This window comes from Argopecten irradians, chromosome 8 (genome assembly GCF_041381155.1).
Source record: "Argopecten irradians isolate NY chromosome 8, Ai_NY, whole genome shotgun sequence".
NCBI lineage: Eukaryota > Metazoa > Mollusca > Bivalvia > Pectinida > Pectinidae > Argopecten > Argopecten irradians.
The window spans coordinates 27,394,864-27,418,603 of record NC_091141.1 but is presented as its reverse complement, the minus strand read 5'-3'; the positions used below and the strand labels follow the sequence as shown (position 1 = coordinate 27,418,603).

General features: G+C 33.6%; 1 protein-coding gene across 1 annotated transcript in view; it reads left to right on the top strand.

Annotated features, from left to right (window-relative positions):
* LOC138330018 (uncharacterized) overlaps nt 1–23,740 on the top strand; it is a 29,487-nt gene that overhangs the window by 3,486 nt on the left and 2,261 nt on the right. Inside the window, exons 2-6 of the mRNA XM_069277363.1 lie at nt 14,390–14,547; nt 17,282–17,458; nt 18,112–18,291; nt 18,481–18,670; nt 22,710–22,807. Of these exons, the coding sequence (XP_069133464.1) occupies nt 14,390–14,547; nt 17,282–17,458; nt 18,112–18,291; nt 18,481–18,670; nt 22,710–22,807 (803 nt within the window). The remainder of the gene's footprint in view (nt 1–14,389; nt 14,548–17,281; nt 17,459–18,111; nt 18,292–18,480; nt 18,671–22,709; nt 22,808–23,740) is intronic.

The following is a 23,740-nucleotide window of genomic DNA, read 5'->3' as shown; positions in this document are numbered from 1 at the left end:
TCGGTCAACAGGATGGCCGCCAGGCAGCCATCTTGGATTTTGATAGTTAAAGATTGTTATCGCTATATCTCACAAAGTACTGAAGGGATCTTTCTCAAATTTCATATGTAGGTGCCCCTAGGGCTCTAGTTGTACATAATGCGTTTTTGGATCGATCGGTCAACAAAATGGCCGCCAGACTGCCATCTTGGATTTTGATAGTTAAGATTGTTATCGCTATTTCTCAGGAAGTATTGAATGAATCTGTCTCAAATTTCATATATAGGTTCCCCTAGGGCCCTAGTTGTGCATATTTCGATTTGGGACCGATCAATCATCAAGATGGCCGCCAAGGAGCCATCTTGGATTTTGATAGTTGAAGTTTGTTACTGCTGTTTCTCAGGAAGTACTGAAGCGATCTGTCTCAAATTTTATATATAGTATGTTTGCAAAAGTTTGAAAAGCAGAGAAAAGATCCCTCTTTCCATTGTCAGACATAGATCATTCTTTGGTGGGCGCCAAGATCCCTCTGGGATCTCTTGTTTATAAAACCTGTCTCTCTTTTATTTTCTGATACAGGGAATGCAGATGATAAGTATATATATCCACCAATAAAGGGGCAGATCGCCTCGAAAATTTGACAATTTTGTTTTGTCCACACGGTTGGAATTACTTCCTTGTCCCATATTTACTATTTGAAGTAATTTGTATCCAACAGAATACGTTTGATTGGATCCCATGTCATCTGGAAAATCCTGTTGATATTACTTCTTTTCACCAATACATGTACATATATATATATATATATAGTTAAGTGTTTTCCTGTCTATATAAGTGGGGTCAAATGATATGATTGTACTATAAAATGTTCTTAATTGATACTGTATAGGAGGTAAATTTCTTATGGGGTTTTATTTTCACTTTAACTGCAGTTCTCCTGAGATCTGCAAATTCATAACTTTCAGTGAAATATTTTTAATTTCACTATACTATTATACAAAGTTGCCAAAATTGCCGAAATATTGAGGAATCAGTGCACTGCGAACACACAACCCATTTCAAAACTTGTTATTAGAATATTCCGTTGATGAAACTCGAAAATCTGCGCCCTGCAAATTTAAAGAGATATACAGGAATAATATACTGATTGATTTCCTTTGAAATATTTAATATCATATTACCAATATAGTATTTACTGGGTATATAATAACTATATGGATTTAGTGTCATTATAATTTATAAGTTAGTAATCGATTGAAGTTCATACAAACAATTAAGCTTAAAGGTTACCAAAGATTTTACCTTTTATTAAAAATTTAAATACTAGTATGGTAGTTTGAAGATGCCAAAACGACATGGATTAATTTAATTTTTGATACATAGATCAGAACATACTGATAATATCAATGCCATTATGGTTCGCTTAATGGGCTGCTTCTTCTATGTTTTTTTAAAGCAGCAAATTTATGAATACGTGTATTGCCGTTTAGAAATTACTGATCATCCCGAAAGATAATCAAGCTTAATTTGGATAGATATCCCCCTTTCAAACCGAATCAATAAAAAAGTAGTGAATTGATCGGGTAGGATATATATATCTTGACAATGCATTTTTGGCGAGGGTTACCTCGCCATTGTGATCGTGGTTGCAAAATTCTCTCACAGTCAATTTCCTCAATATGATTGGCTAAGAACTTGCTCGCAGATACTAGCGCTCCTAGCGGCAGTGTATTCAACAACTTTGATTTTACCGGGAATTTTAAATAGCAAATTTTGAGTATGAAAGTTACTGAAATAAGCGTATCTGTAATGTTGAAATAGGAATAGTAGATTACTGCTTTCATATCCTTACCATATACATCGTCCAAATGATCTTAGATTGGAAAATTTTCACTTGAATTGTGTACAATGTATCTAGACTTTTCGTCCTGAAAATGTCGTTTTCAATACATGAAGACGTTTCGTCCCGAAAATGCTTCGCTTCGCCCCACGCGTTTAGTCCCTACTAGTGACAATTATTCCGCAACGGCAAAAATGAAATCTATATTTCACCTCAAACATTAAAATTGTTACAATAATGATTTTTGCACTTTGAATCACATTAGTTCGGGAGCAAATATATTTCAGGACGATATGGAGATTTGTTTATCACGGCTGCGTTATGCCACATGTACGTGTAAATCCACAATGGAAGAAAGACAACTCTAACAAAATTTTGGACAAACTTGGACTACCGATAAAATAGCACGCGACAGACGGTGAACATTTTGTCCAAGGTGGCGTAATCTTAAAACTAACGGCAGTTAATAAGGTATGAATATTTACCACATCCATTATTATCGATAATTTTATACGCACATGTATAAATATCAGATTATATCTATATACTAAAGCACGTTCAGAGATTACCACTAAACCATACTTTTAAAACATTTTAATTATTTTCACCACAGGAGCTTGAAGTTCTGATCATATACATACAGCATATTCATTAAACTAGGTAATACGAAGTATAAATTTTTGGCCGAATGACATAAATCATATGTGGAATGTTCATATAACTCGAAGTAATATTTTTTGGACTACTAGATCGACGAAAATAACGATTTCTTCTTCATAATTCTTCCGTAAAACGACACTTAAAAAGCTGTTTCAATCTGTAACAAATGTAGAGAAAACTGTTAATTGTTTAGCAATTATCCTGAGTTATATTTTACCAACAAGCATCAGAGATTAGCAATTAAAACTTACATAAACATATTCCCGACTCTCACTTGCATTGTGTGATCACTCGAGCGGAACTAATCTCTACCACCTGGCACAGTCTTACAAATGCCCACATGATCACTGTTTTTAGTGCGATTACATCTTAGGGTGTGAACAATGTTAGTTTTTTAACTTTTTACTCAACAAAATAGACTTTACGCACCATCATTTTCTGTATAACTTATTAATTTACCACTGTACCCCTGCGTACGTGTGTATTTATACTTCTTTGTGGACATTATATAACAACGGCTATAGACTGTATATTACAATCAATTTATGAAGGACAAAACTCTTACATGTAAGAACAGGAGGACTGAAGAACAGCGGGAATTAAACTTCAATAATATTTCCTCTATGCTGGTATTGCTATTTATGATTAAAATGTTTAATTATATGATATTAGCCTTTTCAGTAATTACTCTGTTAATACATTTATTGTTTCCTTATGTTTTACAGAATGTCAGCATGCATGTATCATTTCAACTGGAAACAGTCTAGGAGAAGAATTGTGTGAACAAAAAGAAGTAATTTTCAACTGTGGAAGCTTAATATTGTAATGATTTTCAATCCGAAAATAATTACTATCATCATCTTCAAATTCCTTATTCTGAATTTAACTGTAATATGATTTAAGCATATACCTGATATTTGTTAATATTCTATGACATGTACATGCTTGAAATGAAATGAATAAATAAAAGATTATTTAAATTTAAAACACAATATGACATTAGCTGTTAATACTTTTTGTCAAAAACATATTAAGCTTATCGTTCATAACACATTAATCATCACCTTCGAGACAATTTAATGAAAATCAATTAAACATTATTTGTATAACACAGGTCGTCTTATGTTTTCCCCGCCTTGACTATCAATGTTCCCTGATCACTCTGAAAGTATTGATTTTACCTTTTTTTTTCGGTCACCACATGAACTGCCTTTAAATCAATCACACCAATGAAACATACATTTACTGCATTCATTATAACACTGTAAGGCAATTCTGCAAGATCAGCGAACATTTTTGATTTACCTTGAATATCTACATGCATGGTACCATATGTAACAGGAGAGGAGAAAATGTAGCGGCAAGACCGGGATTCAATCCCGGGACTCTCCGAACACTAGCTGAGTGCTCTACCGACTGAACTACCTGGTCATCGATAATCGACCCAGTCCAGTCCCGCTACATTCCTCCCTCTTTTTAGCTCACCTTGTCCAAATTAAGGACCGAGGTGAGCTTATGGGATACCGCAGCGTCCGGCGTCCGTCAACAATCGACTTCTTCTCCATAACCGCTGGTCGGATTTCAACAAAATTTGACTGTTAGCATCCTTATGGGCTACTAACTGAAAATTGTACAAATGATGGGGCTGACCCCCCGGGGGCCTGAGGGGCGGGGCCAAAAGGGGTCAATTTGGCTATTTCCATATAAACGACTTCTTCTCTGAAACCAAGCATGGGATAGCACCCATAATGCAATGGTAGCATCCTTATAGGGTGGGGATTCAAAATTGTACAAATGATGGGGCTGACCCCCCGGGGGCCTGAGGGGCGGGGTCAAATGGGGTCAATTTGGCTATTTCCATATAAACGACTTCTTCTCTGAAACCAAGCATGGGATAGAACCCATAATGCAATGGTAGCATCCTTATAGGGTGGGGATTCAAAATTGTACAAATGATGGGGCTGACCCCCCGGGGGCCTGAGGGGCGGGGTCAAATGGGGTCAATTTGGCTATTTCCATATAAACGACTTCTTCTCTGAAACTAAGCATGAGATAGCATTCATAATGCAATTGTAGTATCGTTATAGGGTGGGGATTCAAAATTGTACAAATGATGGGGCTGACCCCCGGGGGGCCTGAGGGGCGGGGTCAAAAGGGGTCAATTTGGCTATTTCCATATAAACGACTTCTTCTCTGAAACCAAGCATGGGATAGCACCCATAATGCAATGGTAGCATCCTTATAGGGTGGGGATTCAAAATTGTACAAATAATGGGGCTGACCCCCCGGGGCCTGAGGGGCGGGGTCAAAAGGGGCCAATTTGGCTATTTCCGTATAAACGACTTCTTCTCTGAAACTAAGCATGGTATAGCACCCATAATGCAATGGTAGCATCCTTATAGGGTGGGGATTCAAAATTATGCAAATGATAGGGCTGACCCCCCGGGGGCCTGAGGGGCGGGGTCAAAAGGGGTTAATTTGGCTATTTTCATATAAATGACTTCTTCTCTGCAACTAAGCATGGTATAGCACCCATTATGCAATGGTAGCATCCTTATAGGGTGGGGATTCCAAATTGTGCAAATGATGGGGCTGACCCCCCGGGGGCCCTGAGGGGCATGGTCAAAAGGGGTCAATTTGGCTATTTCCATATAAACGACTTCTTCTCTGAAACTAAGCATGGTATAGCACCCATAATGCAATGGTAGCATCCTTGTAGGCTGGGGATTCCAAATTGTGCAAATGATAGGGCTGACCCCCCGGGGGCCTGAGGGGCGGGGTCAAAAGGGGTCATTTTGGCTATTTCCATATAAATGACTTCTTCTCTGCAACTAAGCATGGTATAGCACCCATAATGCAATGGTAGCATCCTTGTAGGCTGGGGATTCCAAATTGAGCAAATGATAGGGCTGACCCCCGGGTCCTGAGGGGCGGGGTCAAAAGTGGTCAATTTCCATATAAATGACTTTTTATCTGCAACTTAACATGGGATTGCACTCATAATGCAATGGTTACATCCTTATAGGGTTTGGATTCAAAATTTTGCAAATGATGGGGCTGACCCCCAGGGGGCCTGAAGGGTGGGGTCAAAAGGGGTCAATTTGGCTATTTCCATATAAACGAGTTCTTCTCTGCAACTAAGAATGGAAGAGCACTTATAATGCAATGGTAGCATCCTAATAGGGTTGGGATTTGAAATTGTACAAATGATAGGGCTGACCCCTGGGGCCTTAAACGGCAATAGATGCGAGGTCAAAAAGGTCAATTAGGCTACTATTTTCATATAAATTACTTTGTCTCTGAACCTATGTATTGGATAGCATATTTGTATGGTATCAATAGCATCATTGTATGGTTGTGATTCAAAATTAAACTTTGGGAGTCAATTTTGCTTATTTTTCTAATTGTCAGAGTATTGTGATAATTACTAACAAAAAACCAGGTGAGCGATACAGGCCCTCTGGGCCTCTTGTTTTGAATACATACGAGACCCTTTCAAACACCACAACTGTTGGTTATTTAGTTGGGTGCCAATTCTGTAACAGGAGAGAAGAAAATGTAGCTCTTCCGACTGAGCTACCTGATCGCCGATAATCAACCCAGTCTGATCCCGCAACAAATATTTATCTGGTTATTTTATCTCCCTTCCTTTTTTCAATCTACCTTTATGACTTAGAATCTTACCTGGTGGAAAAGAATATTTTGTCTTACAAATCTTGATAAATTATGCACACTGTGATTGTTGCAAGCTAAACTACGTATCCGCTAGCTGGTTGCTGTTGATTGTTAATGATCTCAAACACACTAATTACTTATTGTGCCAATTTAAGTAAATATATTCTACTCTTTTCAAATATTCCTGATTACTATTCATGTGTAATATCTCAAAACATTGACATGTGCACGGAGTACGGCGGACCAGACCGCCAATGTTTTGGACATCTGCTAGATATTTCAGTTTCAGGTTACGGTGACCAATAAAAGAAAACAAACACAATGAGGTTTTCATATGTTATTTCTTCTAAATACAACACTTTTTGTGCAAGTTGTCAAGCATTTATGGGGAATATTTTGCATTGAAATTGTCACCTTCATACATCGGTTTTGGCACTCCCTGGACATTGTTTTCCCCATTTTGTTGATGCGCAAAATATACTGATAGTAGATTTTTTAAGCATTTTCAGCCCTAAAAATTACCTGCGCAAAATTAAACCAGTTTTTACGGTATATGATATTGGAATGTATCCCAAACTTTTTATCATACTATTTGCCAATAACACTGTTATGATATCAGAAATATCTGATGGTCTACAACAAGTGTTACATGAATTTTAACAATATTGCATAACATGGAAATTAGAACTTAATATCAGAAAGATAAAAATTGTGATATTCTCAAGACGTAAATCGGTACCACAACACCAGTTGATGTTATGGAATACAGAATTAGATTTATAAGAATTGTTTACATATCTAGGTAGAGACAATAATGTTAGACTAGTGGTAGCATTTTTAAAGAAAGGGGAAAAACCTGCTGAACAAACAATTAAATCGGTGTTTGCTGTTTATAAGAAATAAAGGAATGTATCTCTTCCTGTTCATCTTAAACTGAAAATATTTGATTCACTTGTAATGACAGTTTTATTTTACTCATCAGAGGTATGGGGATTTGAAAATAAAAAATGTTGTAGAAAAATTCATTTGTAATTTTGTAAAACGATCCTGAAGTTAAGAAAGTGTACAAACAATTTCATGGTCTATGGTGAGCTAACAAGTTACCCGGTTTGAATTGAAGTTCGGATACAATGTATATCAATCAACTTGCTGTTTTACAAAAGAATAATTACAAAACTTGTTAAAAGTATACCAATTGACCAATTTATTCAAAATCACATGGTGATATTGATAAGTCTTCTAGAGGACAGACATATTCTATATTTAAGACATTTTGGCATAGAAAAGTATGCCCCTTGTCTTTCTCTGCTGCAAAACAATACTTGTTAACTGATACTGTGGTCCCAGGAACTTGATGACAATAGTCATTAAGAATGGATATTTTCATTAACATCAAATTAACAAGGAAAATGCTAAAGGTGTTATAAAATCATTTGACATATAACATCATAGGAAATATTAGAATGGGCTTCCAAGATTTTAGTATGTGTCTCTTATTTTACACCTTGGTGTCCAAGGAATCCTCAAAAGTCCAAACTGGAAGGAACACCAGCCAAATTTATTTCTTATTGTACAAAACTACAGTAGTATTGACCTTAGAAATATATTCCTCCTAATATCGAGACCGAGCCATTTAGTACTTTCAGTACTTTGATGTATCTTGTATTTGGAACTTCTTCGTTAGGAAGGTAATTTTAGAATTGTGCCATTAGCAAAGGAAGACATTATTGATTTTATAATAGACATGCGAAATAACAGCACATTAGTTCGTTAACGTAAATAATGGGCACATCCATATATGCTGTGGGTAGACAGGATTCGTGTAAAAGTTGAACATCCTGACCATCCATGATCGTACAAGATGAAAGTATCGTGCTTAATAATCATAAACAATGTGTGCACAAATTAAATTTGATACTTTCATGATGTATAATTGGCACACATACATGCTTACAGTTACTATAAAGAGAAGCTGTATTGTGTGATCTATATATATCTATGGGGTATATCAGTTTATTGTTGGTTAATCATTAGGTGTTAATATGATGTACAATATACCACAACCAGTAACACAGATATTGTATTCGTCAGTGGGTGTACATGTTTGTATTTGATAATCAGCATCCACAGACACATTTGAATGTGCTATCAACAACAGAGCATACAACATCCGACAGAACCTGACGTGCAAATCCAGCAATGTCATCTACCTCCTCTCATGTAGGAAATGCACAATGCAATACCTTGGGGAAACCGGTGGTCCACTCAACGTCAGAATCAACATTTACAGCTGGTCTTTCAAACAGAACAAACCTGACTATCCGGTTGCCAGACATTTCAACTTACCCATCCATAGTTGGAAAGACATGCAGGTGATTGCAATTGAGAACTGTTCCTACTGGACACAAACCAAGCGTCGATCGAGAGAGAGATTCTGGATAACCTTTCTACAGACCCGCTATCCCAAAGGCATTAACGAACGTTAAATATACTAATTGACATCAATTGATCACTTGCTTTTCAATTAATTATCCTTAAATTTTTCAGTTCTGTTCTACGCGTTTTCGATCCTTTACATAAGCTGCCCAGCAAAAGGTGACTAAATTTAGGACTTTGCTTCTTTGTCAACACACCGAGAAGAAAGGCGACTAAATTTGCAATGAGCACTATATGTAAATTTCGCCACACATTTGATGTCACACGTGGCATGCTTTCCAGTCATCGCTCATATTTTAGTGTTCTGCCGAACAGCATGGATACATTTTTGTAGATCCGGCCTTCGGCTGCCGAAGGGTAAATTGCACTCCATTGTGCTGTATAGTTTAATATTTGTCTACTTAGTACCGCATTACTGTTCGTATCCTATTATGTAATCGTGTTCGTTTTGTATGTCTTGATAAAGCGGCAGATCGCCTCGAAAATTTGACAATTTTGTTTTGTTCACACGGTTGGAGATGTAACAAATTGTAACAAAGGGGGCACTTATTAGTGAACTAAAATGTAAGTTGTGGACGAAAGAAGTCAGCCATATTTTAGTAAGTCTTTCAGTACTCATGACACATTAATCTGTTACAGTGAACACACATATATGATATATATATCTATGTCTTGAGACACAATATTATGTTGTGATTCACATGTAAAACTTCTACTCCTAATTCTCCAGACCAGGGAGGGGCACTAATTACTAATCACTAACTTCCAAAATGATCCCTGAATATGACACATTTTATGGTAATCACCAACCTCTTTTATTTTTATGCATATTGACTTGGTTCTGATGGTGGCTGGTTAACTTAAGTACTTCGAAACAACATTCTTTTTAGGTCATCTGACCTGAAGGGTCAGGAAAACTTTGTTTTGATTTGAATTAATTTCCAATGTAATGTTCATTGTTCTTATGCAGAAACATATTAAGCTGTAATCGTGTGAATGAAGGGCTACCAATTTTGTTTAAACGAATGACCTTGACTTTCAAACTTACAACTGCTGGAAATTTTCTAGTATACAATATTTTAACAAGTTGAAAAGTTGATAAGTTGACTGTGATATATATTGTATCAATGGTCAGATGACCGTTTAGGCTCATGTTTGTGCTAGTATGGGAGAAAAGTCAAACATGAGTCTGTCTGGTGTGAATTGTGTAGATGGTCAAAATCTTCCTTTAGGGTTTGATATGAAGGATATATATATGTAAGATTCTAATTGGTGATTAAATGTCCATTTAGAATGCCTGTTTTAGACTTTCAACCATCTCAATCATTGATCTCTTTCTGAAATGATGTTTTCTTATAAACAATATATATTAGTGAAGCTTCCAAAGAGGAAATGAAACTTGTGTGTGGATCATAACTTCTTTGGAGGTCCTGATTTGATTTAGACACACTAAGTGATAAATATTGATTTGAGGGTTGATTAATTCTTTTGAGATTATGGTCTTAGACCTAATTGATAACCTGCTGTACAAATAACATGTAGCCTTGGTAATTAGTACTATACATTGTATATGTATAAGGCATCTGAAACTTGGTATAATGTCCATATAAAAACCGTGTTCATATGCTAATAACTTCAGAAGTGTTGATTAGTTCTATATATGCTTTGATATTATCACAGGATCTAGCCAGACATTCATTTATTTTCTAAAACATTGTCCATATATAGGTAGGTCATTGTTCTGGCTTGATTGATCATTGTAATATTACTTGTTACAGGGTGAGAGAGGTGTGCCGCCAGTAGGTTTTGTTCAAACCCACGACCCTAGACTTACTAATCTGCCGCTCTTCTGACTGGTAATGAGCGCTAAAGGGAAATTCGTTTGGGGGAGCGTACGTGATTAGTATATTTGCTCGGTGTTCAACTCATGGCCAATAATCCAAAAATACAAGTTGCCCACGGAACAGAGTGTTTCACCAATGCGTAAAAGGAAAACTGATGTTTTATTGAATCATACTTTGTCATGTAAATGTATTTCACGCACAGTATAGACAGGTATATCATATTATGGTTGAAAAGTGTGATTTTTGATGCTGTGAAACAGCAATCATAGGTACGCTAAGCGAGTCTGAGCACATCAAAACAATGATAAGAATCCGCAATGAAAAATAAATACTGTTTTGTTACTTTCTCACCCTAATTGAAGGTATAGAATAAAACACACATGTTCAATAATTGTCACAACGATAAACGATATGTACAATTAAGCAATCAGTAATGTTTTCCAATGTTTACTTTAAGAACTATTTCGTTTTGATCTTGGTTCAGAGATTGCGTATTTTCGAAAATCACACACGCCTTCTTAATTTATTCCTCCGCAGTAGATTTTCTTAGTTTTTCTATCTAGTTGAATGGTACAAAATTGATGCTATAAAAATGTTTAATTATATTTGTTTTAATGATTTATGCAAAAAAATAAGATTTTAATGTGCTTGCAAAAGTCTTTTATTTGGTTGACTTTGCGAACTACATCTGTTGCAATTACTACACTCTCTTCCACCTAGAGATGTGAAATCTCGAGTTGCCTTGCTTTAAACGTCATTGCTATTAGGCCTTTCATTTCAGGAATTTATTATTTATAGCTACCTTTTAATTATTTAATTAAAATCAAATCAAACAAATACATATAGAAATTATACATGGTCAATCTCTAGTCAACATTAATTCCATCTTTCTTTATTTCTGAAAACATGTACGGCCGTAACCGAACTTCTGTATATCTGATGAAATTACTACGCTCTCTTCCATTTAGAGATGTTAAAGCTCAAGTTGCCTTCCTTTATTTTATATTACCGTAGTGAAATTGCACTGCATAGCACTTGCTGTTCGACTTGTTCAAGCCGTGTTTAAACAAACATACACAACATATTTGCAACAATGTTTCATAACATCAAAGGATTGTTGTAATAGGTAACCAAATTATGACTTTTTATATGACAAAAGAATTTGGCCATGATTTATAAGCCAAAAGTCGGCATAGCAAAGTGATACACTTGCAAGCAGCCATGTTAGTCCTTCTAACAAGGAAATCACTACATAATCTGGAAATCGCAATATTTCTGTTGTTATTATATGGATATTAATTAACTTTTTTTCATTTCTTTTAAAGAGACATTGGTGAAATTGATAATTTCAGTAATTAACTAACATGTGTATATAGATTACTTATATGTATTAAACGAAAATGGCACTCAGATTTTTACCAGATTTATTGGTTTAATAAATCTACTTATTTCAGAAATAAGAAATTTTAAGATATGAAATATATTACAGTCATTAACCTATTTAACCCGGGTGATCGGGTGGTGTAGTGGTTAAGCTGCTCGCCTTTCACCTAGCCGGCCGGGGGATCGGGGGTTCGATCCTCGGCATGGACGTGAAAAGGTCACAGGACACCTGCCCGATCACATGGGTTTTCTCCGGGCACTCCAGTTTCCTCCCACACTAAGACCCCTCGCGCGCTAATTACATCTGGGCCATCGAGAGTGATTTATATAAGTTGTATAACTTGTTTCTCAATCGATGTAAAATAAATAAAGTTTATATTATTTTTTAACCTATTTAACTTATGGTGGTAACTGGTTGAATCAACTTTAATTATAATAAAATAATAAATATCTTTTGTTTAACTCCAAAATTCAACATTGTACATTAAATAAATACAATGTTCTACAACATGTTAACTAAATTTAATATACATGTATATATATATGATAAACCAATTCTTTTATTCCTTTGTTTGAGTCCTTCATTCACAGCATTTATGAGTGGCCTTGGCACTTTGATTGTTATATATTAAAACAGATATCTAAACGATAATTAGAGATAAAACTTGATTCAGGTGATAAAATCATCACAGATTTCAATGAATAGGTATTATGTTGATATCTTGACCATACACCATTTTATTTAATTGTAACGTCATAATGTAATTATGTAAATGCATTCTTGATGGGAAAACAGTTGTTTTGTTAATATCGTGACCATACACCATTGTATTTAATTGTGACATTATAATCTGATCATTATCACAACATATATATTATACATTCATTGAACACAAAATGTAGCCAAGCCTTGGTTCATATATAAGCTCCATAGATCTCTAGCTTCACCATTGATTTCTTGATGTTGAATATGGATAGTTTATTATCTGATTAACCCTGTTTAATGTCAACAAGTGTATTACTTCAATATATTTGTGCCAGTCAGCAGCAGATTAAAGACAGCAGATAAGCCATTACCTAATGATATGAGGGCGACGATCTTACATCGATTGTTAAATGTATTGATTTATTTTCACTTTATGTAATATAGAAATCATAAAAGCATCCATCATTGGAAGTCATATGTATAGACAGAGCATGTATATATACTGGTATAAGTGTTCAGTTTTGATTTGCCATACATAATCAGAATTAAAGAGAGATAATATTGAGAACTATATAATGACATTTATAAAGAAGGCTAATATTGAGAACTATATAATGACATTTATAAAGAGGGCTAATATTGAGAACTATATACTGACATTTATAAAGAGGGCTAATATTGAGAACTATATAATGACATTTATAAAGAGGGCTAATATTGAGAACTATATAATGACATTTATAAAGAGGGCTAATATTGAGAACTATATCATGACATTTATAAAGAGGGCTAATATTGAGAACTATATAATGACATTTATAAAGAGGGCTAATATTGAGAACTATATAATGACATTTATAAAGAGGGCTAATATTGAGAACTATATCATGACATTTATAAAGAGGGCTAATATTGAGAAAGTATATAATGACATTTATAAAGAGGGCTAATATTGAGAACTATATAATGACATTTATAAAGAGGGCTAATATTGAGAACTATATAATGACATTTATAAAGAGGGCTAATATTGAGAACTATATACTGACATTTATAAAGAGGGCTAATATTGAGAACTATATAATGACATTTATAAAGAGGGCTAATATTGAGAACTATATCATGACATTTATAAAGAGGGCTAATATTGAGAACTATATAATGACATTTATAAAGAGGGCTAATATTGAGAACTATATCATGACATTTATAAAGAGGGCTAATATTGAGAAACTATATCATGACATTTATAAAGAGGGCTAATATTGAGAAAGTATATAATGACATTTGTTTTACATCAAAGGATAATACAGCAATTACCAGATGATGCTATGACCTTATCATCGACGTCAGTGTCAATGGTGGCATTGTCCATACATAGGTGTATGCAGGGTGATAATAATTTATGACCCTGAATTAATGAATGATCAGCCTACAGCTGTTACAATTGTTTATTGGGTCCAAAAGTTAAAGGTCAATATTACAGTTTCAAAATAAAGGAAAATGTGTTTTGGGCGAATAAGGCAACTTTCTGGTGTAAAATCCACTTTTTATTCCATGGAACTCCTTTCCATTTTATCCTTGTTCTAATCCAGTTACTCACTAAAACTGTTATACCTAATTTCAACATCATAAGAGTAAAGTTTTAGATAATCTTTCTGACATTTGAGGACCAGGAAAGAGCATTTTTGTGGACAGATAACTGTTTGTGTCCATCTTTGTTGACTTTGATACTGCTCAAACCATGGCCTAGATCATTATAGGTAGTATTTAACACCTATTTATTTAATTTTAAGTAAAGTGTAAAATACACATGCTCAGTAAACAAGTTTTTGTCCAATTTTGTGGTTTTTTTTATATTTGCAGGTGGCCCTGGAAGCAAGAAAGGCCAGATATTACGTGATTTGTCTCAAATCTTTGGATTTGAAATATTAAATGCAGAATCCATTTTATTGGAGAGCCTAAAAGATGAGTTAGAACCAGAGGAGCCAAGGACCATTGCAAATGTGTATAAATTGATCAAGGTAACAACACATGTTGTAAATACTGGTATTATTTGCTAGTCACAGTAATTATATACTTGTAGCTCCATATGCTGTAAACCGCCCCTACATGGGTACTGTAAACCACTTATATTTTCATGAAACTGTAATTTTTGTGTAATTTCGTGACAGAGCTCAAGTGCTATTTAATATCAGGTAGACCATCCAAAATCTTTCACTCGGGTTGAGATATTTCTGTCCACTAGCTAGACAGGTCCAAGTTTGATTATTTTTCTCACATACTGACAAAAATGATGACTATTCAGTTGCTCAGAGTACTGATCCAGTAGACCCTTGAGAGTATGGTTTTGGCTCCCCAAAATAAGATCTGACCCTTGAGTTTAAAGCACATGTCTATATGTTTTGACTCTTCAGATTTCTTAGAAATTGTAATTGACTCAGGAATCTGCTAATCTGCCTAAAGCCCTGGTTTCTTTCTAGCTTTTGTGTCAAAATTGATGAAGTTACATACATAATTCTCTAGTGCGTGTGAGCTGTCTTACATCTCCCTGGGTAAGATAGATTTTTCTTTAGTAACCCCAGGATATCCCTGTAAAGTATGGAAAAAGTGTGACATAAATCCCTGTAAAGTATGGAAAAAGTGTGATAGAAATCCCTGTAAAGTATGGAATGAGTGTGACATAAATCCCTGTAAAGTATGGAATGAGTGTGACATAAATCCCTGTAAAGTATGGAATGAGTGTGACATAAATCCCTGTAAAGTATGGAATAAGTGTGACATAAATCCCTGTAAAGTATGGAATAAGTGTGACATAAATCCCTGTAAAGTATGGAATAAGTGTGACATAAATCCCTGTAAAGTATGGAATAAGTGTGACATAAATCCCTGTAAAGTATGGAATAAGTGTGACATAAATCCCTGTAAAGTATGGAATGAGTGTGACATAAATCCCTGTAAAGTATGGAATAAGTGTGACATAAATCCCTGTAAAGTATGGAATGAGTGTGACATAAATCCCTGTAAAATATAGAATAAGTGTGACATAAATCCCTGTAAAGTATGGAATAAGTGTGACATAAATCCCTGTAAAGTATGGAATAAGTGTGACATAAATCCCTGTAAAGTATGGAATGAGTGTGACATAAATCCCTGTAAAGTATGGAATGAGTGTGACATAAATCCCTGTAAAGTATGGAATGAGTGTGACATAAATCCCTGTAAAGTATGGAATAAGTGTGACATAAATCCCTGTAAAGTATGGAATGAGTGTGACATAAATCCCTGTAAAGTATGGAATGAGTGTGACATAAATCCCTGTAAAGTATGGAATGAGTGTGACATAAATCCCTGTAAAGTATGGAATAAGTGTGATATAAATCCCTGTAAAGTATGGAATGAGTGTGACATAAATCCCTGTAAAGTATGGAATAAGTGTGACATAAATCCCTGTAAAGTATGGAATGAGTGTGACATAAATCCCTGTAAAGTATGGAATGAGTGTGACATAAATCCCTGTAAAGTATGGAATGAGTGTGACATAAATCCCTGTAAAGTATGGAATAAGTGTGACATAAATCCCTGTAAAGTATGGAATGAGTGTGACATAAATCCCTGTAAAGTATGGAATGAGTGTGACATAAATCCCTGTAAAGTATGGAATGAGTGAGTGTGACATAAATCCCTGTAAAGTATGGAATAAGTGTGATATAAATCCCTGTAAAGTATGGAATGAGTGTGACATAAATCCCTGTAAAGTATGGAATAAGTGTGACATAAATCCCTGTAAAGTATGGAATAAGTGTGATATAAATCCCTGTAAAGTATGGAATGAGTGTGACATAAATCCCTGTAAAGTATGGAATAAGTGTGATATAAATCCCTGTAAAGTATGGAAAAAGTGTGATATAAATCCCTGTAAAGTATGGAATAAGTGTGATATAAATCCCTGTAAAGTATGGAATAAGTGTGACATATATCCTTGTAAACTTTGGGAGAAATGAGACGTCCACATTAAATCTATCATTAAATCATTTCCATTTTTGTTCAAATATATATATTTCCTCTTTATAGATAAAGACTGTAATATAATTTTGTACATTTTGTACATGTCAATTGCTATTCTCTAATATATGAAAAGAAAGTCATTGGCTATTCAAGAAAGTCATTGGCTATTCTCTAATAGTTGAAAAGAAACCAGGGATCAATCTAGGTTTCCGGGGAAACTACCCTTTTTCAAAATAGAGGGAAAATTTGGCGAAATATAGGGGAATTTGAATCTTCTTATTTTGGTCCAAAATTATATTAATTTTGGTGAAAAAATACTGTAAAACAACTAATTTTATTTTTAGATTTAGTAAAACAAGATTTTAAGCTCTATAAAGAAAAATTTGAGTTTATCATAAAATATGCAGTAGCTGTATGATAAATATAAAAGAAATTTGCAACAACAAAAATAATGAAAAATGAGTCAAAGGGGAAATTTTTTATCTTCAAATGGGGAATTTTCAAATCTCCAGGGGAATTTTAGGCCAGAGGGGATTTCATTCCTTGAGGGGAAATTTACACATAAACAGTAATATATCAGAGCTAGAATGATCCCTGAGAAACAAGTTTTAACATATATAATTTGTTCACCTGTTAGGATTTATAGTAGGATGTCAAAGTTTAGCAGTGTTGGGGAGAAATGGCTGAGATTCTGCTGCGATGAATCAATCAACAGATCTAAAGTAACATTTGTTGACCGTTTCCTTACAGGCCAATCCTGAGTTTGTTAGACTGGATCAGTGTTTGAAAAAGGTGACAAAAGTCCTGGATGAGGCTGATCCATCAAAGTGTTATCTACTGGACTTAATTCCTAATAGAAAGTTACTCTTATCATCTAACCTCTTTATCAAGGACTGTAACAATGAGTTCAAGTACTTTGAAACCAAGGTAAGTGTATCTGGATATTAAACTATGTATACACTAACCAATTATTACAATTCACATGTTCTATAAACTGATATATGTTTAGTAGTGGCCTTGTGGTTATAGATGTCCTGGCATATAATCACTACGGCATCCACCGCTTGGTTGACAGTTGAACCCCAACTGACAGTTAATAGGAGTTCAATAAACTGTTAACTTTACGAAATGTCTGTATCTTAACCTTTCTTAGATTCAACTATTCTGTAGTGTCAAAAATGGCATTCTAAAAGTAGCTCTTGTTCTTGTTTTCTGATAGTTATTAATGGGCTTTAGATTTGCCTTCTATAATCATACAGATAAACCACACATTCGTAAAACCTTTCGTGTTTGATATGTAGGTTATTCTTTGCTTATTAAAGAGTTATCTGCACTGCTAGTGGGTAAATATTTATTGTGATATATTTCAGACGTCATATTTTCTCACAAAATAATGATGTCAAAATTGATATTTTTTCTCGCAAGGGGGATAACTCTGTGAGACGTAAAGACAGATTCCAATGATCAGGGTCTTACTATAGAGATGGTCAAGTACAATAAGGACTACGTACATTCAATGGGGGATGTATTACCATCATACTGAGATCTCTGGTTTGCATATATGAATTTCCTGATTGCAGTATCCATTCTCCTGTGGGATACATTTAGCGATGCCTGTTAACAAAATCATCAAGAAATATCAGAATCAGTGTGCTGCCAAGCTAGACCTCACTTCCAAGCCTGCTGCTGTCAAAGATGCTGCAGACCCAAACAAACAGCAACCAGCAGCTAGTGATGAAGTCAGCTTTGTGAGAACCAAGGTCAGTGTTACATTTTGAGACCGATCTGTAAACAAGATGGCGGCCAGGCAACCATCCTGTCAAAAACTGTTCAATTTATATATTAATTTACTCTACCAATTTGATCCAATACTGATTTCCTGCAACAGAAAATGTCAATAAATGTTTTGAATTGTTAGAGGTATATAGAAGAATTATTCCTATTTTCAGACCAGAGCTACTAATTTTGACAATGCCATCAAAATGTTTGTGGAGTACTTCAAGTCCTCAGACAGGCTAGTGTATGTGGATATCCATGATAAAGAGGCTGAGGACATTCTGTCAAGCTTGTGTGACTTCTTTGCAGAGCATGAGTATTCAGTACTAGGAAATTCAAAAGCACTCATGCTGTTCAACTTTAGTATGTATCCCAATGTTTGATTGTTGACTTTAAAGTTGTATGGTCTGTGACTTGTTGTATTTTTGGCATAGAAAAAGTATTTAAAATGTTATACATATATTTCTCCGCCTCTCTAAGTTTTGAACAATGTTAACGACTTTTGTAAGGTTCGTGTTCGCAAAGTTATAAAACAATTAAATTAAAATATTGATTTTTAACGTGTACACATTTAAAATAGCTCTGAAGTATCCAAACTGTTCTGATCTATTCAGATCTGTACAGGTATTGCCAATATTGACCACGTGATACGGCACGGGAGTGTTTTATCTATAAGGGTATCGCTGATGTCGGTCACGTGATGCAACTCGGTTTTCTGATATTATCAGAAAGTTTGAAACATGGCGTTGACTGTGGCGGTTCTTTCAAAACGTGTGATATTTCATGCGACATTTACCGTTATATCAACAGTATTTTTTGGTGCATTCATGGATCTGAACCATCATATTTACATATCCATATTCACACATTGTATGTTTTATGAGAGTTTATGATGGTGAAAATTACCAGAAATACACCTTTAGGTTATTCATTTTGTGTTCCTATAAACATAGAAATAAATGTTTTATAAGAGATAAAATTATGTGGAGTCGCAGGGTTCTTGTGGGGTAGGGCAGAAAAGAATAGTTTTGCTATATTAATCATAAATGAAATTGGAATTTATTTACTCTGAAATCTTTAGTTATTACCTAATCTGGATGGACATAATTTACTCTGAAATCTTCAGTTAAAATCTAATCTTGATGGACTTAATTTACTCTGAAATCTTAAGTTATAATCTCTAATCTGGATGGACTTAATTTACTCTGAAATCTTAAGTTATAATCTCTAATCTGGATGGACTTAATTTACTCTGAAATCTTTAGTTATAATCTCTAATCTGGATGGACATAATTTACTCTGAAATCTTAAGTTATAATCTCTAATCTGGATGGACTTAATTTACTCTGAAATCTAAAGTTAAAATCTAATCTGGATGGACATAATTTACTCTGAAATCTTAAGTTATAATCTCTAATCTGGATGGACTTAATTTACTCTGAAATCTTAAGTTATAATCTCTAATCTGGATGGACTTAATTTACTCTGAAATCTTTAGTTATAATCTCTAATCTGGATGGACATAATTTACTCTGAAATCTTAAGTTATAATCTCTAATCTGGATGGACTTGATTTACTCTGAAATCTAAAGTTAAAATCTAATCTGGATGGACATAATTTACTCTGAAATCTTAAGTTATAATCTCTAATCTGGATGGACTTAATTTACTCTGAAATCTTTAGTTATAATCTCTAATCTGGATGGACATAATTTACTCTGAAATCTTAAGTTATAATCTCTAATCTGGATGGACTTAATTTACTCTGAAATCTTTAGTTATAATCTCTAATCTGGATGGACATAATTTACTCTGAAATCTTAAGTTATAATCTCTAATCTGGATGGACATAATTTACTCTGAAATCTTAAGTTATAATCTCTAATCTGGATGGACTTAATTTACTCTGAAATCTTTAGTTATAATCTCTAATCTGGATGGACATAATTTACTCTGAAATCTTAAGTTATAATCTCTAATCTGGATGGACTTAATTTACTCTGAAATCTTTAGTTATAATCTCTAATCTGGATGGACATAATTTACTCTGAAATCTTAAGTTATAATCTCTAATCTGGATGGACTTAATTTACTCTGAAATCTAAAGTTAAAATCTAATCTGGATGGACATAATTTACTCTGAAATCTTAAGTTATAATCTCTAATCTGGATGGACTTAATTTACTCTGAAATCTTTAGTTAAAATCTAATCTGGGTGGACTTAATATACTCTGAAATCTTAAGTTATAATCTCTAATCTGGATGGACTTAATTTACTCTGAAATCTTAAGTTATAATCTCTAATCTGGATGGACTTAATTTACTCTGAAATCTTTAGTTATAATCTCTAATCTGGATGGACATAATTTACTCTGAAATCTTAAGTTATAATCTCTAATCTGGATGGACTTAATTTACTCTGAAATCTAAAGTTAAAATCTAATCTGGATGGACATAATTTACTCTGAAATCTTAAGTTATAATCTCTAATCTGGATGGACTTAATTTACTCTGAAATCTTAAGTTATAATCTCTAATCTGGATGGACTTAATTTACTCTGAAATCTTTAGTTATAATCTCTAATCTGGATGGACATAATTTACTCTGAAATCTTAAGTTATAATCTCTAATCTGGATGGACTTAATTTACTCTGAAATCTAAAGTTAAAATCTAATCTGGATGGACATAATTTACTCTGAAATCTTAAGTTATAATCTCTAATCTGGATGGACATAATTTACTCTGAAATCTTTAGTTATAATCTCTAATCTGGATGGACATAATTTACTCTGAAATCTTAAGTTATAATCTCTAATCTGGATGGACTTAATTTACTCTGAAATCTTTAGTTATAATCTCTAATCTGGATGGACATAATTTACTCTGAAATCTTAAGTTATAATCTCTAATCTGGATGGACATAATTTACTCTGAAATCTTAAGTTATAATCTCTAATCTGGATGGACTTAATTTACTCTGAAATCTTAAGTTATAATCTCTAATCTGGATGGACATAATTTACTCTGAAATCTTAAGTTATAATCTCTAATCTGGATGGACTTAATTTACTCTGAAATCTTTAGTTATAATCTCTAATCTGGATGGACATAATTTACTCTGAAATCTTAAGTTATAATCTCTAATCTGGATGGACTTAATTTACTCTGAAATCTTTAGTTAAAATCTAATCTGGATGGACATAATTTACTCTGAAATCTTAAGTTATAATCTCTAATCTGGATGGACTGGACTTAATTTACTCTGAAATCTTTAGTTATAATCTCTAATCTGGATGGACATAATTTACTCTGAAATCTTAAGTTATAATCTCTAATCTGGATGGACTTAATTTACTCTGAAATCTTTAGTTATAATCTCTAATCTGGATGGACATAATTTACTCTGAAATCTTAAGTTATAATCTCTAATCTGGATGGACATAATTTACTCTGAAATCTTAAGTTATAATCTCTAATCTGGATGGACTTAATTTACTCTGAAATCTAAAGTTAAAATCTAATCTGGATGGACATAATTTACTCTGAAATCTTAAGTTATAATCTCTAATCTGGATGGACTTAATTTACTCTGAAATCTAAAGTTAAAATCTAATCTGGATGGACATAATTTACTCTGAAATCTTAAGTTATAATCTCTAATCTGGATGGACTTAATTTACTCTGAAATCTTAAGTTATAATCTCTAATCTGGATGGACATAATTTACTCTGAAATCTTAAGTTATAATCTCTAATCTGGATGGACTTAATTTACTCTGAAATCTTAAGTTATAATCTCTAATCTGGATGGACATAATTTACTCTGAAATCTTAAGTTATAATCTCTAATCTGGATGGACATAATTTACTCTGAAATCTCAAGTTATAATCTCTAATCTGGATGGACTTAATTTACTCTGAAATCTAAAGTTAAAATCTAATCTGGATGGACATAATTTACTCTGAAATCTTAAGTTATAATCTCTAATCTGGATGGACTTAATTTACTCTGAAATCTTAAGTTATAATCTCTAATCTGGATGGACATAATTTACTCTGAAATCTAAAGTTATAATCTCTAATCTGGATGGACATAATTTACTCTGAAATCTCAAGTTATAATCTCTAATCTGGATGGACTTAATTTACTCTGAAATCTAAAGTTAAAATCTAATCTGGATGGACATAATTTACTCTGAAATCTTAAGTTATAAGCTAATCGGTATGGAGTTAATTTACCTTGAATTCTTTATTATATAGTTACAACCTAATTTTAAAGGATGATAATAGTTTAGCTTAGATTTACATGTGCATTGACTGAACAAAACTTTTATCACAGTATTGTGAAAACAAATTGGTGTCTCTGTTACATGAATCACTGAGTTTCTTTGTTTATACCAGGTGAGAACGACCTGGACATACAATCAGTACTGATGGGGGTTTCAATCGGTGTACAAACTATTCATTTAAATGATCTGTGTACAACTGACCAGAAACCAGTGAGTATGACTCTATTGAACCATAATTGACCATAATCAATGCATACTAGGGCCAAGTTTCTAAGGAAGGTTCCTTAACTTAAGAGTTTTTCCTTAACTCCTGTAATGCTTCCTATAAGGAATTTTAAGTTAATGAATTCCTTAAAGATGCTCCACCGCCGACAGAGCATAAACGATAGTCATCATTTGAACAGTAATTGGAGTTTAATCGTGTATGTATAAGTTTAGTTAACGCAAATAATAATATAAAATAATTTATTTTGCATTTAGTGCATGCGTAATCAGTACTTCATTCCATATAGGATATAGTGCCACAGAATTTTTTCGGGATGAAATTAATTATTTTTTATATTTTTAACTTGAAGTAAAATTAGAAGCTCCAAATTTTCAAAAGTGGTAATAGCGTAAAGTAAGTAACTTTTGTAACTGAAGAAATATACTCAATCGTCTGCTTCTGTTTTTGATAGTGAAAAAATACTATTTGTCAGCGGTGGAGCATCTTTAAGATTAAGAAATTTTCGTGAAACTGGTCTCAGATACTTACAAGATTGCTTTTCCAATATAGGAATTTTCTTAATAAAATACGAAAAAAAAACCAACAACTTTTTTTTCAAAAATGAATGTAAGAAATGTTTATAATAATTCAATCAAGTTCTACGCTGTACCGATTCATAGTTACAATGTATTTGATATTTTCATGAAAATGGTAATATTGGGTGAAGCATATACATTGTACATTGTGCATGTAAACCCATTTAATGATATTAAAAAAAAACAATCATTAAAAATTTGATTCCCATGTTTTAATATATTTGACCTGTCTAGTGGGAAAAACCTCAGCTATGGTTGTTTCTAAAGTGGCGTGATATGAATATATGTGTGATAATGTTTCTTCTAACTCTAAGTAAAGACTTTGAAAATCCTTATCATAAT